Source organism: Barbatula barbatula (genome assembly GCF_947034865.1).
Source record: "Barbatula barbatula genome assembly, chromosome: 16".
Lineage (NCBI taxonomy): Eukaryota > Metazoa > Chordata > Actinopteri > Cypriniformes > Nemacheilidae > Barbatula > Barbatula barbatula.
The window spans coordinates 13,785,855-13,809,502 of NC_136779.1; the positions used below are offsets into that span (position 1 = coordinate 13,785,855).

General features: G+C 39.3%; 2 protein-coding genes across 3 annotated transcripts; one reads left to right on the forward strand and one right to left on the reverse strand.

The window, feature by feature from the left end:
* The first annotated feature begins 451 nt into the window (after nucleotides 1-451).
* Nucleotides 452-9,982, forward strand: LOC306905715 (kelch domain-containing protein 1). Of its 2 annotated transcripts, none has more exons than XM_079476549.1 (13): nucleotides 452-932; nucleotides 1,081-1,151; nucleotides 1,394-1,511; nucleotides 2,338-2,450; nucleotides 2,658-2,742; nucleotides 2,832-2,903; nucleotides 3,005-3,079; nucleotides 3,497-3,555; nucleotides 6,545-6,654; nucleotides 6,729-6,801; nucleotides 7,438-7,522; nucleotides 8,760-8,839; nucleotides 9,479-9,982. In XM_079476549.1, the coding sequence occupies exons 1-13, from the start codon at nucleotides 831-833 to the stop codon at nucleotides 9,597-9,599; spliced, it is 1,164 nt and encodes a 387-aa protein (XP_079332675.1). In that variant the 5' UTR covers nucleotides 452-830; the 3' UTR covers nucleotides 9,600-9,982. The 2 variants fall into 2 exon arrangements, with proteins under 2 accessions (XP_079332675.1, XP_079332676.1); XM_079476550.1 differs by having other exon boundaries at nucleotides 787-932; nucleotides 1,056-1,151.
* LOC306905716 (LIM and SH3 domain protein 1-like) lies at nucleotides 9,941-23,450 on the reverse strand. Its single transcript, XM_079476551.1, has 8 exons — nucleotides 23,143-23,450; nucleotides 20,631-20,725; nucleotides 16,972-17,056; nucleotides 13,120-13,227; nucleotides 11,786-11,861; nucleotides 11,580-11,668; nucleotides 11,378-11,419; nucleotides 9,941-11,099 (listed from the first exon to the last, which is right to left on the reverse strand). The coding sequence occupies exons 1-8, from the start codon at nucleotides 23,209-23,211 to the stop codon at nucleotides 10,926-10,928; spliced, it is 738 nt and encodes a 245-aa protein (XP_079332677.1). The 5' UTR covers nucleotides 23,212-23,450; the 3' UTR covers nucleotides 9,941-10,925.
* Between the last annotated feature and the right edge of the window lie 198 nt (nucleotides 23,451-23,648).

Below are 23,648 nucleotides of genomic sequence, written 5' to 3' on the forward strand. Positions count from 1 at the left end.
AGTACAAGCTGTTGCGTGAAACTGGTATCCATGTCGTCAAATATCTGCAGATGTTTAATCTTAAACTCACGTAAACATGTTCTTCCATCATCTATATGGCCTATGCGTTTCGGTTAAAAATATGCAAAATTCAAGTGGATTTGGACAGATTTTGACACTGAGATGAATAATATAGTAATATAATTTGGATAAAAGCGTCTGCCAAAAAAATGAATGAAAATATAAATGTTACGTAATTCTATAAAGCGCATGGAATGGTTATCGCGTTTAGACTAGGCTATGTTAAATATGTAGGCTATTCATGATGAATTCACTTTTTTGTGCTGCGTACGTGCAGTGAAAACAAAGATTCAGCAAATAAGTGCCGCAGTTTTAGTTAAACAGCTTAGTGCGCGCATTAGTAATAATACATTCCATTACTACTAATACACTCCAAGAGCAGAGAAATGCTGTGTCTCAAAAATAATGAGTTTGCACTATGGACATACTGTATGCACGCCCCGGGTCAGAAGATGATTCGTTTGACGTGTACGCGATGCCCAACAGTAGTTAGACAATTTTCACCCGCCCTCTATACTCGTATTAAGTTGGCTGGTTTTAAATAGGCATTTTAGACAAAAACAACAACAAACCCGGACCTTTCCGGTCTGACAAACGTGTTTTAAACACATTTGTCCCACTCAGACCTAAAGTCTAAAGTCCAGCCCCCACTTCTGTCCAGTATCATCCGTGCCGTTTCCTGTTTGCACATGCACACCCAGCCCAGCAGCTTCTGTAAACACTGGAGCTGATGTCTCTGTGCGCTCTGTTGCTGCTGGAGCGCATCAGCGATGGCAGGTGAAGGGGAAGCGCAACTTTCTCCGCCTCTTGCGCGGAGCGACCACATCTCCTTGCTGGAGGGAAACACGCTGTACGTCTGGGGTGGATGCAGGGTGAGAGTACTACTCTTTTATTGCGATTGCCATCCATTGAGTTTGTCACATGAAATGAATCGTGTTCAAAATAGTAACTTATAGTTGTGTGTGACTGGTTTTTATGGAGACTTTGTTTTAAAGAACACGAATGACATTGACGTTTCAGTGTGTTGATGGAAAAGAAACCCTTTTCCCCAGTGATGAGATCTTGCTTTATGACATGGAGAGTGGAGCCTGGTAAGATATTTCTCTTCTGTTCATCCTGCGTCTTATTTGTTTGACCGAGCGATGGCAATTGTTGAAAATGTGTAATCCCATACTTCTGTTTTTTCTCCTGATGTGGTTGACATTGTTCTTTAAACACCAGTTGTTTGGTATATCGAGGAAGCTCGTACTACCATAGTTTATCAGCTGTTTCTACCACGCCAAACACGAGACAACAATATTTCCCCTGAGTTTTAATTATGTGTGTACGGCAGGTCCCAGAGGCATATGGGCGGAGAGGTTCCTCCTGTCCTATCGCAGGCGTGCGGTGCATATCTTCAGGGTGTGCTTTACATTTTTGGGGGTTGTGAACACAATGGCTACACCAACCAGGTGAGCTAGCTTGGGAATGATAAAATCAGAAAGTAAAAGATCTAGATCAACAAGTACATCAACAGAGGCAGACCTTCAGGTTTGTCAGGGCAGATAGTTGCACATAATAGGCTACACGTGTATTGTTTGTGGCTTACTATAAGAATGTACTGTAATAGTAAGTCGAGTTTTAACGTTTTATTGGTCACATAAACAGTACGACGTTGGACTCGGAAAGGACTTACAGTGTATGAGAATGACATATGAACTAACTGCATGTGCAGGATTTTGTTTAGCAAATGTAGCCACAGTTAGTATTAGAAGGAAGTATGGTATAGTTTTCAGGCAAATATGGATAATCGTGTGGTGAAGGGAAACTCCTCCTTCCCGAAACATTTTTGAGAGTGTTTTTCTTGTTTCCCTGTAACTGCTATAGGCTATAGTGAGGAAAAAGATGTGTTGTATTACACACTTCAGTTGGTGCGACAGTGTTAAACCAAACTTTCAGGCCACCGAGTCGACACTCTTAAAAATTGTGCTTCAGAAGGTCCTTCGATGCCATAGAAGAACCTTTTGGTTCCATATAGTACATTTAACATCTGAAGAACCTTTCTGCTTCACCTTTGACTGAATGGTTCTTTATGGAACCAAAAATGGTTCTTCTATGGCATCGCTGAGAAGAATCTTTTAAGCACCTTTATGTTTAAGAGTGTACCGATTTTCAGATTATGGTACAGAAATGAAAGAAAACTTTTAAGGTTTTAGGGTTGACTTCTTAATATGTGCAGTGATTAGAAATCACACAGCTTCTGTTTGAGATCTTGTATCTGCTGGTCTGTTATGACAGATGTACTGTGTAGACCTCTCGCACAAAGAGTACAGCTGGAGAAAAGTGACGGGCACGTTGGGAGCGACGCCATCTCCCAGAATCAGACATTCCTGCTGGGTCTATAGAAACAGGTATGAAAAACAAGGTCACAGCGGAACAACTTGATTTAGAAATATATTGCACAATCCAGAATTTGCATACTATCTACAAGACAATATTTGCAAACATTACCAAAATGCATGCACTTCAAGATTCATTCTTCATATAGAAGAAAATTCGAGCATAAAAAGCTGTTTATTTGTTAGAGCAGTTTTTAGAGCAGCTGATGTCATTCACAGGCTCATCTACTTTGGCGGATACGGCTGCAAAACAGTCAGCGAGATCAACAACTCTGAAACATTTTTGTTGGACGAGGCCTCTGGGGTAAGCAAACGATTCGTGGAAGTTTTACTGGATTTCATCTACATGTAGGTGTCTTCTCAAATGCAACAATCGTTTCGGATGTTTTTCAGTTTTGGGGATGGAATAACGAGGCACATATGTTTGAACCTGCATCAGCCACTTGGACCGAACCACAAACCCAGGTAAAAATGGGATATCGCAGATGTTCTGTTCTCTGAACCACGAATATAATTAATGACGGCATACATTGTTTGGTTTTCTTGCTGTCTGAATCCACTTACAGGGCCAGTCTCCAGAGCCCAGATCATCCCATGCCAGCGCTACTTTAGGTCAGAAGGGCTACATCTGTGGAGGTCTGGTAAGAATCTGGCAACACAACCGTTTAACACATTTGAAGAATGATCTCTTTGATTCGAGTATTTTCAGTTGCGTTTTAACATTCGTTTGAAGTGCAGACTCTAAAACATATAGAAATACACTTACAATAAGGTGGTATTTGTTAATGAACAATTTAGTTTTTCAGTATTTATTAATCCCTGTTAATGTTAGTTCATGTCCATACAGTTGTTCATGTTCATTCATGGTGCATTAACGAATGTTAACAGCGACAACGTTTGATTTTAATAATGTATTAATAAATGCTGAAATTTACATTAGTTTTGCTCATTGTTAGTTCATTTTAGCTAATGCATTAACCAATTGTTAACAAATAGCACCTCATGTGTTACCATTTATATTTTCCTCATAGGCTAAAAAATCCTGTCTTTCAATTTAGGAAACGCAGTCGATAGACATTCACTGTTTAGATCTGTCGACATGGATATGGACAAAAATGTAAGTGTTTAAAGTGTTTTATTTATCTACAACAGCCAGACCACTCTTATATAAATGTGTTAAATAATGTCATATAATGTTTCGTAAATAAAGCATAGACGGTTTCAAGTTAACTTAAATCTGTCATCATTTACTCACCCTCAAGTTGTTCCAAACCTGTATACATTTCTTTGTTTGGTTGAACATTAAGATATATGGAAGAATGTTAGCTAGTGAGATTTCTGGGGCACCATTGACTACTATAGTAGAAATAATTGTGTGATTTTTTTTGTACACGTGGCAACCATTTTAATGGTAGTCAATGGTGGCCCAGAAATCTTAGTTGCTAACATTCTTCCAAATATCAATGTATACAGGTTTGTGTCACGGGACAGGTAGAGAGAACCCAAGCGCAGGCAGCAATATGGGGTAAAAGAGTTTAATACTAAATAAAACTGCAAATTACAAATAATACACCCACAATGGGGGGAAAACTGAACGGAGGCACAATACAAAAACAGAAAGTAACGACTTCAAACTACAAGGGAACATGAACACAAGCCAAGGTACAGGTACACGCAAGGAAACATTTACAACGAACGAGCAACAAGACAATAAACAAGAGGGTATATATATAGGGAGACTAACAAAGGAGATAACGATGGGCAGGTGTGGGTAATGAGACACAGGAGGAAAGCTATACTAGAAACGAGAGGGGCGGGGCCAAATGACGAGACAGGAGAGAACGCATATTATGTCCTGATTGACAATATGTTTCTCTCCACATAAAACACGTGGGTCCGTCATGATTCTGCCTCTAGACCAGAAAACCAAGACAAGAGAAGGCAGAATCATGACAGAATCCCCCCCCTTAATGAACGACTCCTGGCGTTCACCAAGGGAGCAACTAACAAGACAAGACAGACTGGGTAACAGACATAAACCAACAGAACATAGCAAACATGACTAGGGGCATACAAGAAATAATAACAGAAGGGTTGGGGTGAGACAATAAAAATAACAAACAAGGGAGGGGGGGTGGAGGCAAAGAGTGCCTAGGGGGCAGTCCAAAAGGGCATGGATTGGGTGGAACAGTCTTAGGGGGAGTCATAGAGGCTCTAGGAGTCCCCTGCTGTGACACCGGCTGAAAGGCCTGCTGGAAGGCCGGCTGGAAGGCCGGCTGGAAGGCCGGCTGGAAGGCCGGCTGGAAGGCCGGCTGAGACACCGGCTGGAAGGCCGGTTGGAAGGCCGGTTGGAAGGCCGGCTGAGACACCGGCTGGAAGGCCGGTTGGAAGGCCGGCTGAGACACCGGCTGGAAGGCCGGTTGGAAGGCCGGCTGAGACACCGGCTGGAAGGCCGGCTGAGACACCGGCTGGAAGACCGGCTGGAAGGCCGGCTGAGACACCGGCTGGAAGGCCGGCTGGAAGGCCGGCTGAGACACCGGCTGGAAGGCCACCGGGACCACCGGACTTGACGGGACCACCGGGACCACCGGACTTGACGGGACCACCGGGACCACCGGACTTGACGGGACCACCGGGACCACCGGACTTGACGGGACCACCGGACTTGACGGGACCACCGGGATCGACGGGACCACCGGGATCGACGGGACCACCCTTTGAGCCGCCCTCCGAGCCGCCCTCCGTTGCCTCTTCTTCAGCCGAGCCCCCCGCCTGGAGGCCGACTGCAGGAATGAAGAGAATGGGATGAGCGGCTCGGGATTGGAGGTCTCAAACGAGGACCCCCAGGATTCCCGTCTCCCTCGCTTGCCAGTGAGACTGGGCGGTTGTGGAGAGGCTGCAGAGGTTGGGGAGTGGTGCGTGGCGATGCCCACATTCCTGATCTGCAGAGGACCACTCTCTGGTATCGCAACCAGCGGAGATGAGTCAAAGGAGTTCGATGAGGTCGTGGACCACGAACGACCTGTGGCGGCATCCCACACAGCGTCGAAGTCCAACGGCCTCATCGCCCTCATCTCCGATCGAGAGAGTGGCTCTCTGAGACCGGTGTTAAACAGCACCGCCAGCTCCTCCTCCCCGAAGACGCCCTGTCCTGCGATGTCCAGGAACCTCTCCACATAATCATCCACAGTCTCACTTCCCTGGCGAAGGCTGCAGAGGCGGCGGGCCAAGCTAGACCGGCCAGTGTCCATGCTGCTGCTGGGTTCTGTTTTGGCTCGTTCGTTCTGTCACGGGACAGGTAGAGAGAACCCAAGCGCAGGCAGCAATATGGGGTAAAAGAGTTTAATACTAAATAAAACTGCAAATTACAAATAATACACCCACAATGGGGGGAAAACTGAACGGAGGCACAATACAAAAACAGAAAGTAACGACTTCAAACTACAAGGGAACATGAACACAAGCCAAGGTACAGGTACACGCAAGGAAACATTTACAACGAACGAGCAACAAGACAATAAACAAGAGGGTATATATATAGGGAGACTAACAAAGGAGATAACGATGGGCAGGTGTGGGTAATGAGACACAGGAGGAAAGCTATACTAGAAACGAGAGGGGCGGGGCCAAATGACGAGACAGGAGAGAACGCATATTATGTCCTGATTGACAATATGTTTCTCTCCACATAAAACACGTGGGTCCGTCATGATTCTGCCTCTAGACCAGAAAACCAAGACAAGAGAAGGCAGAATCATGACAGGTTTGGAACAACTTGAGGTTGAGTAAATCATGACAAAATGTTTATTTTTGGGTGAACTATCCCTCTAAGAACCTTTGACTGAATGGACTTTCTGGGAAGCAATATGGTTCTTCTATGGCATCACTGTAAATAACTAGCTTCTTGTCAGGAATATTTATTCAGTTATTTCTTCCATGAATGTGCAAAACATTTGAAAGCAGTTTAAAGGGATTAGGGATAACACATTTCATAGTATTCCACTTTATACACTTTGGTTTGATTTTAAAGATCTTTTCAGAAGATTTATTAAAAACTTTATGTCTTAATGTCAGACATAAATACACAACGTTCTTTTTAAACCCAGAGATCATCATTCTACACTCCCACGGGGCCGCACTCTTCACACACTCACAGCCATCTCAGACCACAAACTCTTCTTGTTTGGTGGCCTCAGCACTAACGGCGAGGTTCTCAGTAAGTTCTGGACACATCCACGTCCGTAAATAACGTGACAATTTTTCTAAACATCCCTTATTTCTTTTGTCTAGGTGATGCGTGGGAATTCGACACTGTAACAAAAGAATGGAGGGAGAGAGACCATGTGCACAAAGACAAGCCCAGGTAAAAATATGAAGATAAATCAGTAGCAAAACTCGAGAGCATGTCAAGTATTTTTACCTGTACACTTACATGTACACTCACAGCCCCAATGTGAAAACTTGTCAAATAAAAAAACTGTTGAATGTTGAGATTTGCATTCGTGGACAGAACTCACAAATCTGGCATTTGTAAATGGCATTTACAAAACTATTATTTACCAGATCCTTTCATTGTTGCCATTAGGGGCGGTGTGGCCCGGCCGCATGACGTCATCAAATGTCGCTTTTTCTCTCGCCTCTTAGCTTTCAAGTGCACAAGTTAGTTTTGCGAATGTATTGAAACTGAAGTGACAGATTTGAGAGGTTATAGATGCCTATTTGTGGTTGCCAACGTATTTTATAAATGCCAGTTTACACATTTGTGACTATTTTTTTGCAACTTCAAATTCAGAAGACAAATTTGTGAGTTTTGTGCACAAGTGCAGATCTCAACATTCAACTTCAGTTTTTCTCATTGGGGCTGTGAGTGCACAAATACTTGCTTCCTTATACTTATAAGTTCCCAAATTAAAATCTACATGCTCAAGTTTTGCTATTGATTTATCTTCATAGTAGAATATGTGATATAAGTATTACTGTTAACCATCTCTGACCTCAGGTTATGGCATTCTGCCGATAAGGGGCGGGACGGTGATGTTGTGGTTTTTGGAGGAAGCCAAACTTTCCTCTTTCTAATGGATTCGGTATGTACACTTTAGACCTATTATTCAGGAAATGTAGCTGCTTTCATAAACATGGTGACGTATATTCAGACCCTGGATCTGCTTTAAAGGTCACGTTTGAAGCTCAGGCATAATCCTTTGAGCAAGCGTATGGTCTGGAATCTGTCACTTAAAACCAGTGCATGCAGCTCAAGGCAGAACCAAGAGGCCTGAACACATCAAACGTGACCTGAGATAGCTCCAAATGAATGGATGAAGTTTGCCTGTGAGCATTGCCATTGACTCAATAATTATGTGACACATTAGCTCAGGGTTCGCTGGGAAATGCAGACTTTGGTTGGCTGGAATTCATCCAAGAGAACAAACAAGTTTAACCATTGTTTAATGGTGGTGGTAGAGGTTTAGCAGTAGGCTGTAGTAAATAAATATCCTATGTTAAATATACTGTAAGTGAACCTTTATCTGAGAGATGCTGTTAATTACGACAGAAGCAAATTTAGACTTGCACCTAAAATTCTGCGTGTCTCATAAACAGTCAACACACAAACAACATTCTACAGATTGTGTTGATGAAGAATTAAAGAAAAAGTGAACGGAACAAAAAATTTCTCTCATAATTTACAGACTCATGGTATCCCAGATGTGTATCCCTGATGGCACACGCCATTTGGCTTATGTCTATTTGACATCTGGATTTACATCTGCAAGTCATCTGCAATGCACAGTTTGCTCATCTGCAATACGTCTCGGCGACGTCTAAAATACATCTGCTAAAGATCTGGAAAATGCTGTGTAAAAACAGCTGCTAGACATCTTAGAGCAGTTTTACATCCATTCTAAATCATGAACAGCTTATAGATACAGACGTCAAATAGACGTTAGCCAGATGTATGTGTACCGTGACTTCCATTTCGTCAGCACAAACTTTGCAAAATATCTGATATTAAAACTGATGCAGACATATAAATCACTTTGGAAAACATAAGCAATGCTGATCCAACGCTGGCATTTTTTATTTGTTTGGCATTCTGCTCTGCTAAATATGGTCAGATTCTTAATGGCCAGTTTCCGGATGGGGAGACTTAAAGAAAAGAGTTACATTTTGCAGATGCTGTACATTGCGTCACACACAGCAGTGGTAAATAGAAGTGCTGTTCTACCGTATTTGAAATGATACTTTCACAAGTTTACATTTCGTTTTAAAATTAAAACACGATACAATCATTTTAAAATAAGCACCTTGTATTTGTCTGTATAGGTGGTTGCGCTCAGGTCTCCCGCTCAAAGCTATTGTGGAGACGTGCTGCTGTTTCAGATTCAACCGTACTCACTGTCTAGGTAAAAGCCACTTGAATTACACACTGCACCAGTCTAATGAACGTATTCTTTGTTTGAGAAACATTTATTTTCAACAGTCTAACAATTGATCGGCAATTCACAACCATGAATTAAAATGACATTTACATTTAGTCATTTAGCAGACGCTTTTATCCAAAGCGACTTACAGATGAGGAAACATTGGAAGCAATTATAACAACATAGGCCACAAAATACATAAGTGCATCAAACTAGTCCATTAAAGCCTAGCACAGTATAAAAAGCTAAGAATAGTGAGATTAGTACGTTTTTTTTTTTATAAAGAAGGAAAGGGAAGAGAATTAGGAAAAATCAATCAGAGACGTGTTGACGGAAGAGATGCGTTTTTAGGCGTTTTTTAAAGATGGCAACCGAGTCTGCTGATCTTGTAGCAGCTGGTAGATCATTCCACCAATGTGGAACAGATCCAGAGAAGGTACGGGAGAGTGACTTTTTTCCTTTTTGGGATGGTACCACTAGTCGTTGTTCCTTTGCAGACCCAGTGATCTGGCAGGAACATAGATCTGCATTAGCGTGCCTTACCTCTTAAATATAAATATATTTAGCATTCTTATGTGATAAGGAATGTTTTTCATGAAATATTTGGAATTTCCTGTTTAGATTGTGCGAAGACTGCATAGGAAAACACACATTTTCTGTCCAAGAGCAAGTTTCGTGGTTACCAGCCAAACTTCAGAAGACAATTGGCAAGAGGATATCCTACTTCATGGACAACGCTTAAAATGTATATGCAGCCGCCTATGTTAACATGGACAGCTATCATTTCCTGATTAAAAGTATAAATATTTATGTTCGAATCAAGCCATGTTTATGTGTATAGTGCTTTTTAAAATATATATACATATTGTTTAAATAGCATTCCAATCATTCCACGTATCGAATACACTTGAATGTACATATTTAACTGTAGATTATTGTATACAAGAATTATTCATGCTAAACCAAATCCTTCAGATCTGCTGGAGAATGTGTGTATTATCTGTTTAGGGATTAAAAGATTATTGCCATAAGTGTGTTTTCTTTAAATGCACTGTATGTAACGCTGACAACCTACTACATGAGCCAACAGTATTAAAAACACATTTAATAAAATACACTTTGATTAAATAAAAAAATACACTTTCATTTCTTTATTTTTCACTTTATTATTCAATATAATGGATTGGAATGATTTGTAACAAAATATCACTGGAATGATAAAAACTGGTGATTATACTATATATAGTTTTCTTTTTATAATAATTCTAAAAAACCTCTTTGTTTCGTGGTTCATCCCATTCTTGAAGGACGGCAGCTTTCAGTGACTCTACCGACTTGCCAAAACAATATTTTGCACATATACAATCTTAATATTATTTTTGGTAGTTCTCTCCAAGTGCATATAGAAGTATTCCAGAGGCAGAGGGGGGTTGTAAAACAGTTCTCGCAAATAAAACCACCGTTTAAGACTTTGTACTGTTTAAGACATACAACATGCTGAATGTTGTCCGTTCACATCGCCACTTTTTTAATATTAAAAATGTCCCAGCAGATTCTACAGTCCTAACATACTGACTGGCATCGCCCACTTATCTTTACATAGATTCACTGCAGTCTTCAAATCAAAGACAGAACCACCTGCAGAATTTAAACATGGCAGCAAAGCAATGCAAATCTACGCAGCATTGCAGGGAGAGCTTAAAAATAAAAACAAAAAGCCAAATGAAAATCAAGAAAAATGGAATGCTTGCTCAAAAGCCAAGATCTTATTAGCCTTGTCGGTCAAACTAAAGCCTATGGGGTGGTTTCCCAGACAGGGCTTAAACCTTGTCCTAAACTTACTGAAATGTTAATGGCGTCATAAATGAAAACAATTTAAGCTAATCCTTGTTCGGGAAACCGCCCCTAGATGTTAGGTTGAGTTCTCTTCTGTGTCGGATGAAATCATCAAACGCTGGGGCAAATAAAAAAAGTCAAATAAATTTTAACTGAGACGTAATAAGAATTGCCATGTGCTCATTGATCTGCCCTCCCTTTATTTCTCTGTTTTTTGACCTGGATCTTTCCCTCAGATAGCCTCGACGTAATTGGCTGGCAGCATCCCTTGCTGTCCTGTGCGCTCCACGCGTCCAAACATCCAGCCCTCATCAATCTGCTGTACGTCCAGTATCAAGTCACCATCTGTGAATGAGACCTCATCCTCATCGGCAGCCGCATAATCGTAGACTGCTCTATAGCGCTTCTGTAGAAACAGATTCAATGAGATTAAATGGCGGGAGGGGCTTGTGGAAAACAAAGGACATTTTTAAAGAGTAAGAAAAAACACTGTTTGTCTGATCTGTATGTCTTTCTTCCATAGAATACAAGAGAAGTTTGATGCTGATCTTTTCTTTACAATGCAAATGATTGAAGCAGTCTTTTGTGTTCCATAAAATAAAGTCATTTGGGTTTGGAACAACACCAAGGTAAGTATATGTAAGTAATAGTGAGAATGAAAATGAGACCAGATAAATATCTTACCCCACCACTAGAGGGCGGCGGAGCAGCTGCAGAACGCACAGGCTGTGGAGAACAAGAGAAGTTTGATGCTGATCTTTTCTATACAATGCAAATGTTTGAAGCTGTCTTTTGTGTTCCATGAAATAAAGTATTTCAGGTTTGAACAACACGAAGGTAAGTTTATGTAAGTAATTGTGAGAATGAGACTAGAGAAATAACTTACCCCACCACTAGCGGGCGATGGAGCAGCTGCAGAACGCACAGGCTGTGGATCATAGTTGTAACTTGGAGACTGGGGTGGCTGCTGAAAGCCTAAACACAAACCCAAAAACACATTAGAGTATATAAGAACGATAGTTCTAATAATAGTTTTAATAATAGTTCTAAAGTTTTTAAGAGCAATAATCAGTTATGAGGATCCGTGCTTACTCGGGTTGGGGTAGGCGTCAGTGGGTGTGCCCTCTCCTCCCATCCGACCTTTCTCAAAGTCCTCATGATATTTGATCTGTAAATAAACACAACACTGTAACACTTCACAGAAACATTAAAAGAAAGCCCATGAAATGGTTTGAAGAGCCCTGTGTCCTTCGCTTATATCGATTTCCTATTAAAACAGGAAGTCGGGTTTCAATGGCCTTTTGTTTGCATCACTGCCCCGAAACCTTGATGGGCAGTTTTTAACATAGACAAAAGTAATACTGATAAATTAGTACAACCTTATCCTGTACAAACAAACTTATGATTAGGAAATTTTACAATTTTAAGTTTACTATCACATGACATATGATGGAAAAGTGCTACTGTTAGTTGAAGGCAGATGCATCGACATTCTAAAAGCACACAACAAAAATTCTGCCATCATTTACTCACCCTATAAATGTTGTTGTTTTGCTGAACACAAACAAAGATATTTGGTAAAATGTTGGAACCCAAACAGTTATGGGGCACTACTGACTACTATAGTAGAAAACATTTTGGTTTCCACATTCTTCATAATATTTTCTTTTGTGTTCAACAGAGAGACATGTCATGATGAGAAATGTCAAATGACAGAATGATCAATTCTTTAAATATGTATGACTCATAAATGTCGTGTCATTTCAGCCACAAGGGGTCAGTGTGTTCAACCCTGTTGCCTTTGGTTTGCATATGTGGTCTAGCATTACTCTATTCTTAAAAAAGACCCGTTCATAGACAGAGGAAATGACTCTTCGCACCAGTCATGTGATCAGAGAGTTGCTTGGCAACATTCCATGACACATTATGATGAAGAAGAAAACTCAGAGGGAGGAATAAAGGATGCGGAGTGGAAGAGTAGAGCAGTAAAACAAAGCGTGCAGATTCATCAAATCATTTGTCACTAGTTTTTAATGATATAGTTCAGCCAAAAATGAAAATGTTCCTTTGTTCACTCAATGGGGGATGAGATCTGTTTGGTTACTGACATTCTTTCAAATAGCATTTTTATTAAATAGCATCTTAGACTGCAGTCTGTCCATCACACAAAGCTAATGTATTACATTATAAATCTTAAAATACAGTGCGTATAGTGTATTAACCAGTTTATTTTCATGCTTTTGTGTGTCATTCTGCTAAATCTGTCCTTTGATGTTCCATAGCTGGAATATGTTAGGCCTTGAAAGAACACGAGGGTGGGTAAATAACCATTTTTTATTTTTAAGGGGAACGATCGCTTAAGACATTTACACGATGAATAAGGGGGAAATTCATGATATGGGGAGTTGAAAGGAGAGCGGTCTTACGTTGCTGATCTGGTCTTGCGTTTTCCTGACCCTCTGCAGTTCTGGTGTATCAGACACCACGCTGAAGCCTTTCCCCTTGTTCTTCTCAAAGTCCTCTTTGTACAGCACCTGGAACACAGCGAATCATATTAACATCAGTCTGACAATCATCTTCACAGTCAGAGACCCCAGAAAGAAAAAACAAGCTTTAAAAAAACAAGTGTAACCAAGAGTAAAAACACGTGCGCCTGTACGCCATTTGCTGTAGGCATATAACCACTCATTCAATACAAACCCAGACGTTAGACATACAGTACAGTAAAAAGATTAACCGAAGAACTGTCCAGATCTCAATACAGCGCAAGCTGGTTTTTACACAGCCCTTCCTAAAAACTAAAATGAATGAAAAATGTGCGACAGAGCCACATTCCACCATTCAAACGCTTGACTGGCAGACTGTCATACACGGCACTGTGTGGAGACATTGAAAGCACCCCGGCTGTCATTTATATGAAACTGCTGTATTTTACTGAAATACAAATAGGAGATAAACGCTACAGCGCATGACTACTCTTGTCAGTGGGAGAGAGTATTCTCTAGCCTACAGTCATAAGCACCATATTTTGTGTCTTAAAAGAGATAGCTCACCCAAAAATAACAGTACCACCATTGTTCGCTTACCGAGATTCTTCAAAATAACTTCTTTCATATTCCACAGAAGAAAGAGTCATATTCAGGTTTTGAACGATATGAAAGTGAATTAATTATGACATGGTTTGTATTTTTCGGTGAACTATCCCTTTAATGCCCAAGTTTTATACTGGCAAACACAAAGCTGCCCACCGGAGTGTGACTTGACCACTGTTAACAGAGCTCATCTTTATAACACTCCCTTCTGAGTCTGAACCCTACACACACAGGGTGGGGTGGGCTGGTAACGCATGCTTGCATACGCACGTTCACAATAGGCCCCTGACATTCCCCAGATTGACATCACCATCCCCCTTTCCTGAACCTTCCCGGAAATTCCCCATAAAGTGGCCGGTCTGAGCTGACCCATGGGTGCGAGACCGCTCCGTTCTCCCACAGCCTGTAAACAAAGACCCTAAATAGAGAGGGAGATCGAAAGACCCCTTCAGTGCACAACTATGCCAAAAATGATGAGTAACACTCTTGCTATGAGGGATGTGCTGTGTTGCGGCAGTATGAGCTGTGTGAAGAATAAAGTGTGCTGCGGACTGAAATGAGGTACGTGAGAAAATGACACGTAACTATTTTTAACACTGCTGCAGGACATTCATTTACATGCAGTTGAATGATCTCTGTAATTATTTCTATGGAACAGAAGGCAGCTGTAGAATTTTTCCCACATATAAACCTTGTAAAATAGCATCTGTTCCCTTCAAACATCAACTTCTGTCATCATTTGTTCACCCTCTTGTCATTTCCTGTTTTACTTTCTTCTGCAGAACACAGAAAAAGATATTTTGAAGAAAGTGATGATGATGATTTGTAACCAAACAACGGTGGTACCCATTCACTTCTATTGTATGGACACAAAACCAATGCAAGTCAATGGGTTGTTCGCCATGGTTCGGTAACTAACAAAAAAAATATCTTCCTTGATGTTCTAAAAATGTATGCACTTCACCTTTAACAAAGATATGCGCCATGAGAACCAATACTTAAAATGGTTTGTTGTGTAATAATTTGTTCAGAAAGGCCAGATTGCATCAGTAGGACAACAAAATGCACCAATAGTAGAGCAGGAGGCCGAAAGAGGAAGTAATGAGATGTTATCGGGAGGGGGAGGTGTGAAGAAAGATTCATGAAGAGAAGGCCAACATGGTAAATGTGGTGTAGAAAGTGAGAGAGGGAACAGATGGTGCTGATGAGAGCTACATGATGAGTGTTAACCTTATATGACTACGAATGACCGTGATGCTGACCTTATGTGTGTGTTAATGAAAATATTACGACGTGATACTAGACAGGGATGATTTCAATTGATATACAGGGCATAATGACACAGCTATTTACTAAAAATGTAAAACAAGACGCCACAACTAAGGTGCCAGGTTTGGATCGTATCCAAAATCTTGCCTGTGGTATGATATGGTCCTTCAGTACTGACATTAAATTGATTTGTCAATAATTTAAAAAGATTTCTGTAGTAGACTTGTTACCACATTCAGCTTGCTTTTAAGGTAAGAATGGGTTCAGCAATGTTATGCATATTAAACACCAGACAGTTTTTTGCCAACGAATACACACATTATATATTATTCTCATTGATCACAATAAAAACGTACATATTAGGGATGTCACAATATACTAATTGACAATAACAATGATAAAAAATATGGTTATTGATATTGTGTTGATTATACACATATGATAACATTGTAACTGAATGATAACAATTATTTTGCCCTAAGAGGCTCAATGCTTACAAACATTGTCTCCCTTCACTCATATTTGGAGTATAATTAATTGGCAAGAAAATTTTTAAAGAATTTGCCTGATAGTTTTATTTATTGACTTACACAATAGATGCTGTGCTTAAATTGTTATTGTTCATTCTTTTTGCCACAATAATCACATAGTCAACCAGCCCTAATACTGTATATACAGCCACTGAAAAACAATAAGAGACCATTTCTAAATTATTTCAAGTTTTTCTGAATTTACTATTGATAGGTTTGTATTTAGCTATTTTGTTTCATTCTGTGAACTACTGACAATATTTCTCCCATATTTAATATAATATACTGTATATTGTTTCTATTTGGATTTATTTGAGAAAATTGAAGCTTTGTATGTTTTCAGACCTTAAAAACATCAGAAATGCTGGTCAAATGAACATTTTGAATGGTATTTTTCTATTTTTCCACGGCTGTACGTATTAGGGATGTATCAATATAAAAGTGTCACTGTAGGATAGTACCTCTGTATAAAGTTCACAGTATGGTATTTATTGCAATATTTAAAATGCCAAACGATGACTTGGAAACGTGCCATAAGTTTCCACATTTCTTTATCCTCTAATCATATTGTCTGCCAACTGAATAAACATAAATGTAATCATAACTGTTGCTTAGAAGTCTGAGTTATGGTCCGATGACCTAAAAATCTCTTTTAGAAAATAAAATAATTGCACCAGATAGACCTTAACAAAGGTAACATCTATAATTTTTTATATCATTCTCTATGTAAGGCCCGGAAGACTTATCTTTTCATACAGACATGTGACCACGATAATATTGTAACATACCTAGTATGTAACCTTACAAAAAATGCTAATTGTTAACCATTGCATCTGGATTTGATTCATTAAGAATTTACAGAACGAAACAGTTATAATGTTAAAAAGAATCATTTTAATTTTAGTAAACGTTTATGTGAACTGATAGCTAAAAGTAGAAACACGACAGGAAATGATGAGCAGAAGAAAGAGAAGAACGTCAGGAAATGACGCAGGTGGGACTCAACCCTACATCTGCCAACACAGAACCACAGCTAACGTGTCACAAACACATGTCCAAACCTCTAGACCACAGCAGTCACAGTTCAACAAAAAAGCAAATGCTGTGCACCCGTGTGGTTCAGAATTCTTTTCAAATTGCATTTTCGCCACTTTTTAAATCAGCAGGATCTCAAAGATCACAAAGCCAGACGCAGTCAAATCCAAAGCACATGAATTAAAGGGGAGGCTGAACCAATCATTTACTTCTCACTTGTTTTTCTTTGGCTAGGAATGTAAATAGTGAGTTCATCCCATTCCACAGCTATTTTCCCACTGGATAAATGTGAACGTGAGCCAAGAGAAAGAGGGGAGAACTGGGAATGTGGGTTTATAAATCAGACACTTACTTGACTCTGCATCTTGCTCTGGTGTTTGAGTCGAAGGTTTTCAGGTGTGTCGGCCACAATGGTGAAGGATGTTTTGGGGTAGTGTCTAAAAACACACAGGACATCATTTTTAATGATTTACACAAATACAAAACAAGGCGGCACATCACTGAATAAAACCAAGGTATTACCACATTTGCTTGTTTTAAGGAACATTGGTCATACTACGGATTTTTAAACATCTAGCACTGGCAATTTCATGTTTGTACATTCAGTGTCAATTGACAAATCAAAAAGGACTCAAACAATTCCACTATATAAAACAAATAGCAGTTAAGGGACCTGTAATATTTTGCTCATGATAGAATAGCCGAACGCCACCTCCCTTCCTAAACTTATTCTACCATGGCACTCTATTCTTCTTTGTGGAAGATGACATAATGGGACAGATATGAATACAAAAACGTTCAAACAATAAACAAACAATCCAAACAAAAGAAACACAAGTTTATAAGCTATTAACTAGAGACTCCCATCCTGATCCTGAGATCTTTCCCAATACAGCATGTTAGGATACTGGTATAATCTCAATTTCAATTGTGTTTTATTTAAGGGATATTCCACCCAAAAATTGATTCTCTGTCAACATTTACTCACCTTCAAGTTCACTTTGTGAAATACATGAAGAGTATGAAGCCATACTGTTAATGTACACTGGGTAGCTAAATGTTCTGGCCTTGAGTAAATTTCCATAGAAATATTCATGTCTGTTCATGTTGAAAACGTATATAGCAAATCTGAGCGATCTCACTGTAATTAATAATATTTCTGGGTATTTTACCCGGCAAAAATATCTGAGATGCAGAACCCTTATGCAAAAGCTTCCATTTGCTCTCTATTTAAAACTGCAATCTGACTTTTGTTTAGTGCAAGATGCAAAATGTAAGCTTCCGTTACCAACAAGCAAATAAATCACCCTTGGAGAAAGTCTTTGAAACAGTTTAGGTGTTAGATAACAAACATGTCATTAGACCGTGTCAGATAGAGCTTTAAAATCCCCTGGTCTTTATCCAGGTCTCATCTTAGTGGAAAGGGAGGGACAGACAGTAGCTTTATTGAGAAACATTCTGTCTGGAAGAAGGGTGTCAGATCTTAGTCAAGCTTTGCATTCAGCTGAAAAGCTATTAGGTCACAGGAGTATACGAAAGAGGCGTGATGCGCTATAAAAATGACCTTTAATGGCTATCATTAGTTCACCAGAGGGTAAACTGCTACGAAAACCAGTTTTTATGTAAAGTTCTTTTAAATTTGGCAAAACTGCCTACAAAACAAACACACCACACCTTCTATTTAACGAAATGTATGCATGCATGTATGTTAAAAAAAACTTACCCTCTCTCTTTCTCTGAACAGGTATTGTTCTAGCTTTTGTTGAAACTAGTAACTTGGTATTAGCATCTATTGTATTATTGCTCCTGTATGACATATCGCTTTATTGGTCCCTGAACTCTCTGTAAGTCACTTTAGATAAAAGCGTCTGCTAAATGTAAATGTAGTAAAGAAAGACTGGTTGATAACAGTGAAAAGGGAATTACATCTAAATATTTGATAACCCTCGACAATAGCGTGCTATTGGCTAACATTAGTACATGCATTAGCTAACAATGAACAATTTAGTTTTTCAGTATTTATTAATCCCTGTTAATGTTATAATTATAATGTTGTAATTCATGTTAGTTCATGGTGCATTAACATTAATAATGTTGTACTAAATGCTTAAATTAACATGAAATAATTTAACAAAATGCTGTATTACATTGTTAGTTCATGTTAGCTAATGCATTAACAAATAGCACCGTATTGTAAAGAGTTACCAAATATTCTTTAGCTATTTGTTGAAATTCTTGTTATATAGAAAAATATATCATATTTATATTTTGCATTTAAAAGAATTCTACATTTTACCCATTCTATTGTTTCACTAAATGAACATCATGAAAGTTATTTGATCATTTTTGTTTCACACGCACCAATTAAACCATACATAAGGACAAACAGCAATATTCAACCAATTCAGTTTCATTTGATTCTTTTACATGAAGTGGGACAAAATAATCTTCCACATAGTGATGGCGCAAACAAATAACTGAATCCGGGTTTTGAATTGATTCATGCAAGTGAACATTATGAACTGATTCAAGGAAATGAGTCACATTTACAAACTTGAACTATTTTATCTAAAACTCTTTGATATTATAAATGTCTTTGTCTAACAATGCATCCATAACCACAAAACAGTAAGGGAATGTAAAATGAATCTAATAATGTTGTCAGTAGTCCTACATTTATATGTTGCCATTTCTGTTTATTATGTTTCCATAAATAAGCAAACTAAAAATGTAGTTGCATAGATTGTAAGGCAGAACAAAATTGTATTTACACAAACCACAATGAAAAGATGATCACATTTTCTAAGAATAGTTTCAGAGTAAACTTCCTCTAATGAGCAATAGTACAAGGGCACAACACGCGAGTATAAATTCACCTGAACATCATAAGGGTTAAGGAAGGTTTTGAAACGTTATCTTTGTCTTCTCAGTCTTACAATGCGAAGACAAATCCCAAAATGGATCAGTTGAAAATGAGGACAGATTGAACCTCATAGCCTTTTCTATATAAAGCCCTATGTATTGCAGTGTGACAGAGACTTCCTGTGACACTTTAAACTCCTTTTTGGGGAAAGGTGCACGATGAGTCACACGTGAAGGGGACTATTTAAAGAAGAGACCTTTGAACCACCTTTTTAACTGAAGCTTAACGGCAAAACACTGGTGTTGTTGCCATGACGCATGAAACAATGCACCTATCTTTAATACATAAACAACAAGTGTTTGTTTTATGTGTTGCCATCAAAGCAGAACATGCGTCCACAAAGAGAACTCAAAAGACCTGTCCAAAAAGTCCCACGGCTGTAAATGTTGGGGAACAATATTACTGAATTCAGGTCTCTGGCACTTCCATATGAAAATAAAATTTAGACACCGGACTAAAGATGACACAGTATAAAGAAACTTGTTTGTATCTCCACAGTCTGCCAAGGAACTCTGGCTTCCCAAAATAAACAAGAACTCATCCTAAAAGACACCTCCTCAAAATGAAACAAGGCTGACGCAGAACATTAAATATTTGTCATGGGAGAGGCGACGTGTTTAAAAACATCAACATTAAAAGTGCAAAGTATTATAAAATCCTCAAAACTCCTTTCATGCCATTTTTAAGTGTACTATCCCTTTAAAGGCCCAGTTTTTCCAAACCTGTATACATTTCTTTGTTCTTGTAAACAAACAGTTCTTGGTCATGATTGACTACCATAGTAGGAAAAATTGCTTTATAACATTCTTTGTTCTGTTAAACACAAAAGAGGATATTTTGAAGAATGTAAGAAAAACAAGTGTTCTGGGGCACTTTTGACTACCATTGTAATTTTTCTTACTATTGTAGTCAATGGTGGTGAATCATTTTTTACGAGCATTCTTCAAAACATCTTTCAACAAAGAAAGAAATGTACACAGATTTGTAACAACTCGAGGGTGAGATATTTTTAGATGTACTATCCCTTTAAGAAATAGTGGAACATCACTAAAGATGTTAAGACAGCATGAGAAAACAACACAACTTACTGGCTGCAGTAGGGTTTCTTGTCAAAGCCTTTGTAGTTCTTCATATTCAGAGTCATTTTGCAGACCTCGCAGCTGAAACATCCTTTGTGCCAATACTGTCAAAAAAAGAAAGAAAAACAGCAATGAAAAATGAATTGCTGAAATGCAGAGAAGGCTGGAAACATCCTAACAAACATATTACAGATGGTCTATAAGCTTCCCACCAACAACAAGAATCCACTTGTTTGTGGTCATATAGCCTTGTAGTTAAAGATCAGGTAACCGAAAGGTCACGGGCTCAAACAAACTCTAACCATTGTGCCCTTACGAAAAGCATTTAACCCAAACAGCTTCAGGGGGACTTTCCATGCGACCTAAGGTTACATTATGTATTGTTGCTTAACACAATTTGACCTACCCCCGTTGTGTGGCTAATAAATACTCTATTCCTCTGTTTTAACAATGCTTGAATGGCTTACCTCCCTGTGATAACCTCTGACCTTCGTGTTTGCTTATTTATACAATTGGCTAACATTCAGATCTTTCTGGATTCACTGCCTTTTTCTAGGTTTTCAAGACGTCCTACAGTACAACTGGCCTTTGGAAGATGTTTAGGACAACAAAGTTCCCCGACACAAGAACAATTTATTTGTACAATGTAACACACAGGAAGCAGAGTAGAATCTTGTTCTTTATTTCATTCCTGAAATGTGACAAATGTGGCTATTCCGTCACTAAGACCACATGTCTCATCGACAGGGGGGAAAGTCATGCATAAGTGACTTTGACTCGACTGGTCAATAAGCAATCGACTTCCTCATTTTCTGTAATTGTGTATGGCGATCCAAAACAAAATCCTTATTTGGAACTGGCACAACATTCTTCTGGCTAGTACTGATGTCAGAGTCTACAAATAATTCTTTACATACTGTAAAAACGGACTTAAGGAGCTGTTAAGAAACCAGCATTATTTTATTCCTTGAAACTATACACATTCATGGGTTTACGACATTTTAAAGTACATTTTAAAAATGAAACCGAAAGTAAAAAGAGACTTTTTTCAAAACAACAACAATTTTTTGGTGTTCAGTGTAAAACGTGTTAAAGAAATGTGTGAATACATGGTTTAGCTGAACCTTCTGTATGTAAATTAATAATATTGAAAGTAAGTTTGTCACTGAGAAAACATTATATTTTGGTATAAAATCAAAAACTCTAAAAGAAAGAAAAACTCTAATCTTGGAATCTAGTGTTTGTCCAAGAAGGTGCAAAATTTGTCACTAGACGATTGACAAAAGTCTCAAAGGGCATCACTGCTCACAAACTGTAAAAAATACACAAAATAAGAGTCTCAAATAAGACTAATACAGAAATATCTAATCAGTGTCAGACGGCCATTGCAATGTGGATGAACAACATGGGAACATTCCAGCAGCCGAGAGAAGATTGGAACAATTTCAGCTTTTTCCACGTCACTGAACTTCCCAGTCACCCAACACTTCTGTCACATCCATAAAGCCTTTCTTTAGGTGGACAGCATTTATAACACTGTAACTACTATCTGTCATGTTATCAAGCCAAGACATGCTGTCCATTTACAGCACACAGCTGTAACAACGTATTTCTTTAAAAGCAATAGGAAACCTCAAACTAACCACTGTAACCTTTATAGAATGAACCAAACATGTAGGTAGCATCCGGAAAGGATGTGCTATCACAAACCACTGTGTATTAAAAATAGCTATAAGCTTCAAAATGGTTATGCGATCTGCTTATATTGTTAATGCGTCTGTGGCAGAAGCCTATAAATGACACGATCATTAATCTGTCATATTACACCTCTACAAAGATTTCAACATTTCAAGTCACAGATTGTTAAACACAATTTTATTACGCCTTCCCTGCAATTGAATTACGAATTTTATAAACAGGCAAGTTTCTCGCAACATCATTTTAAATGCATGTCATTTACGGGGAATTAAACCAGTCCCGACAGGCCCTTTACAGGCACTAACCGCTACGGAAAAGCGTCCACGCCCACATCTTTCTCAAACAGTTTAGATTAATGATAGCGATCAATCGGGATCTCCTCCGTGTGATAAACGTCACGTTCGGTAAAAGAATGGCTGTTGTATTCCCGCACTTTTTGAAAATCGAGCTCAAATAAACAATACCTCGTAAGACACAGAGGAGGTAAGTTTGTAGCGCTGTTTAAACCGTGCCCGCTACAGGAAGTTCAAAAGTGAAGGCAACTCAAGTTCAGTGAGGAAAATGCTTTAAACCATTAACTCTGTACGTGTTTCAATAATCCGATACAAAGGATGTATCGTCGCCATGCAATAGCTGCATTACGGAAGTAGGTGATCAAAGAACAATACGAGCATTTCACTGAAATTGTGCAATTAAGGGTTGATTCGTGACTCACAGTCTCACGTGAACTCAAATATACAGCGTTCCACAGTACCGAATGAACACATGACGCAAACGCAATGCAACCTAACGCTATGCCTGATTTTACAGAGACATCACTCACCTTGTCCAGACAGTTGACTTTTTCCGTAGGGTACACAATCTTGTTACATCTGCTACACTGCGGATTCATGATGCTTAGCTTGCCTTTGGTCTACCCTGAGAAGCTCAAAAAGACGTGACACGAAAAACACGGGTGGCTCTGTGCGGCAGAACAAAATACGAGAAAAGGGACGTTGTCTCCGTGAGCTGTCACGGCCAACTAAAAACTCGTCCGTACTGGGTGCGCTCTTCGGCCACGCCTCGCGAGCGCGTGTGATGTAGCGAGTCGGAGGCGAGGCGCGCTTCAGTGGGTTTGCGCGCTGTGACTCCGCCCACATCGCCGTGGTTCCGTGCACAGGTGGGCGGAGCCGCGTGTGTTACAAACCTCTGAAGATGTGTCTAATAAGACCATATATGTACAACGCTGGGCTGGAGAGGACGTTTGTGTTTCATCACTATAAATAGGTAACGGTAATATCAAACGCAAGCACACCCGAACAGTTAAGGCTCATCTGTTTTGGCGAGTCT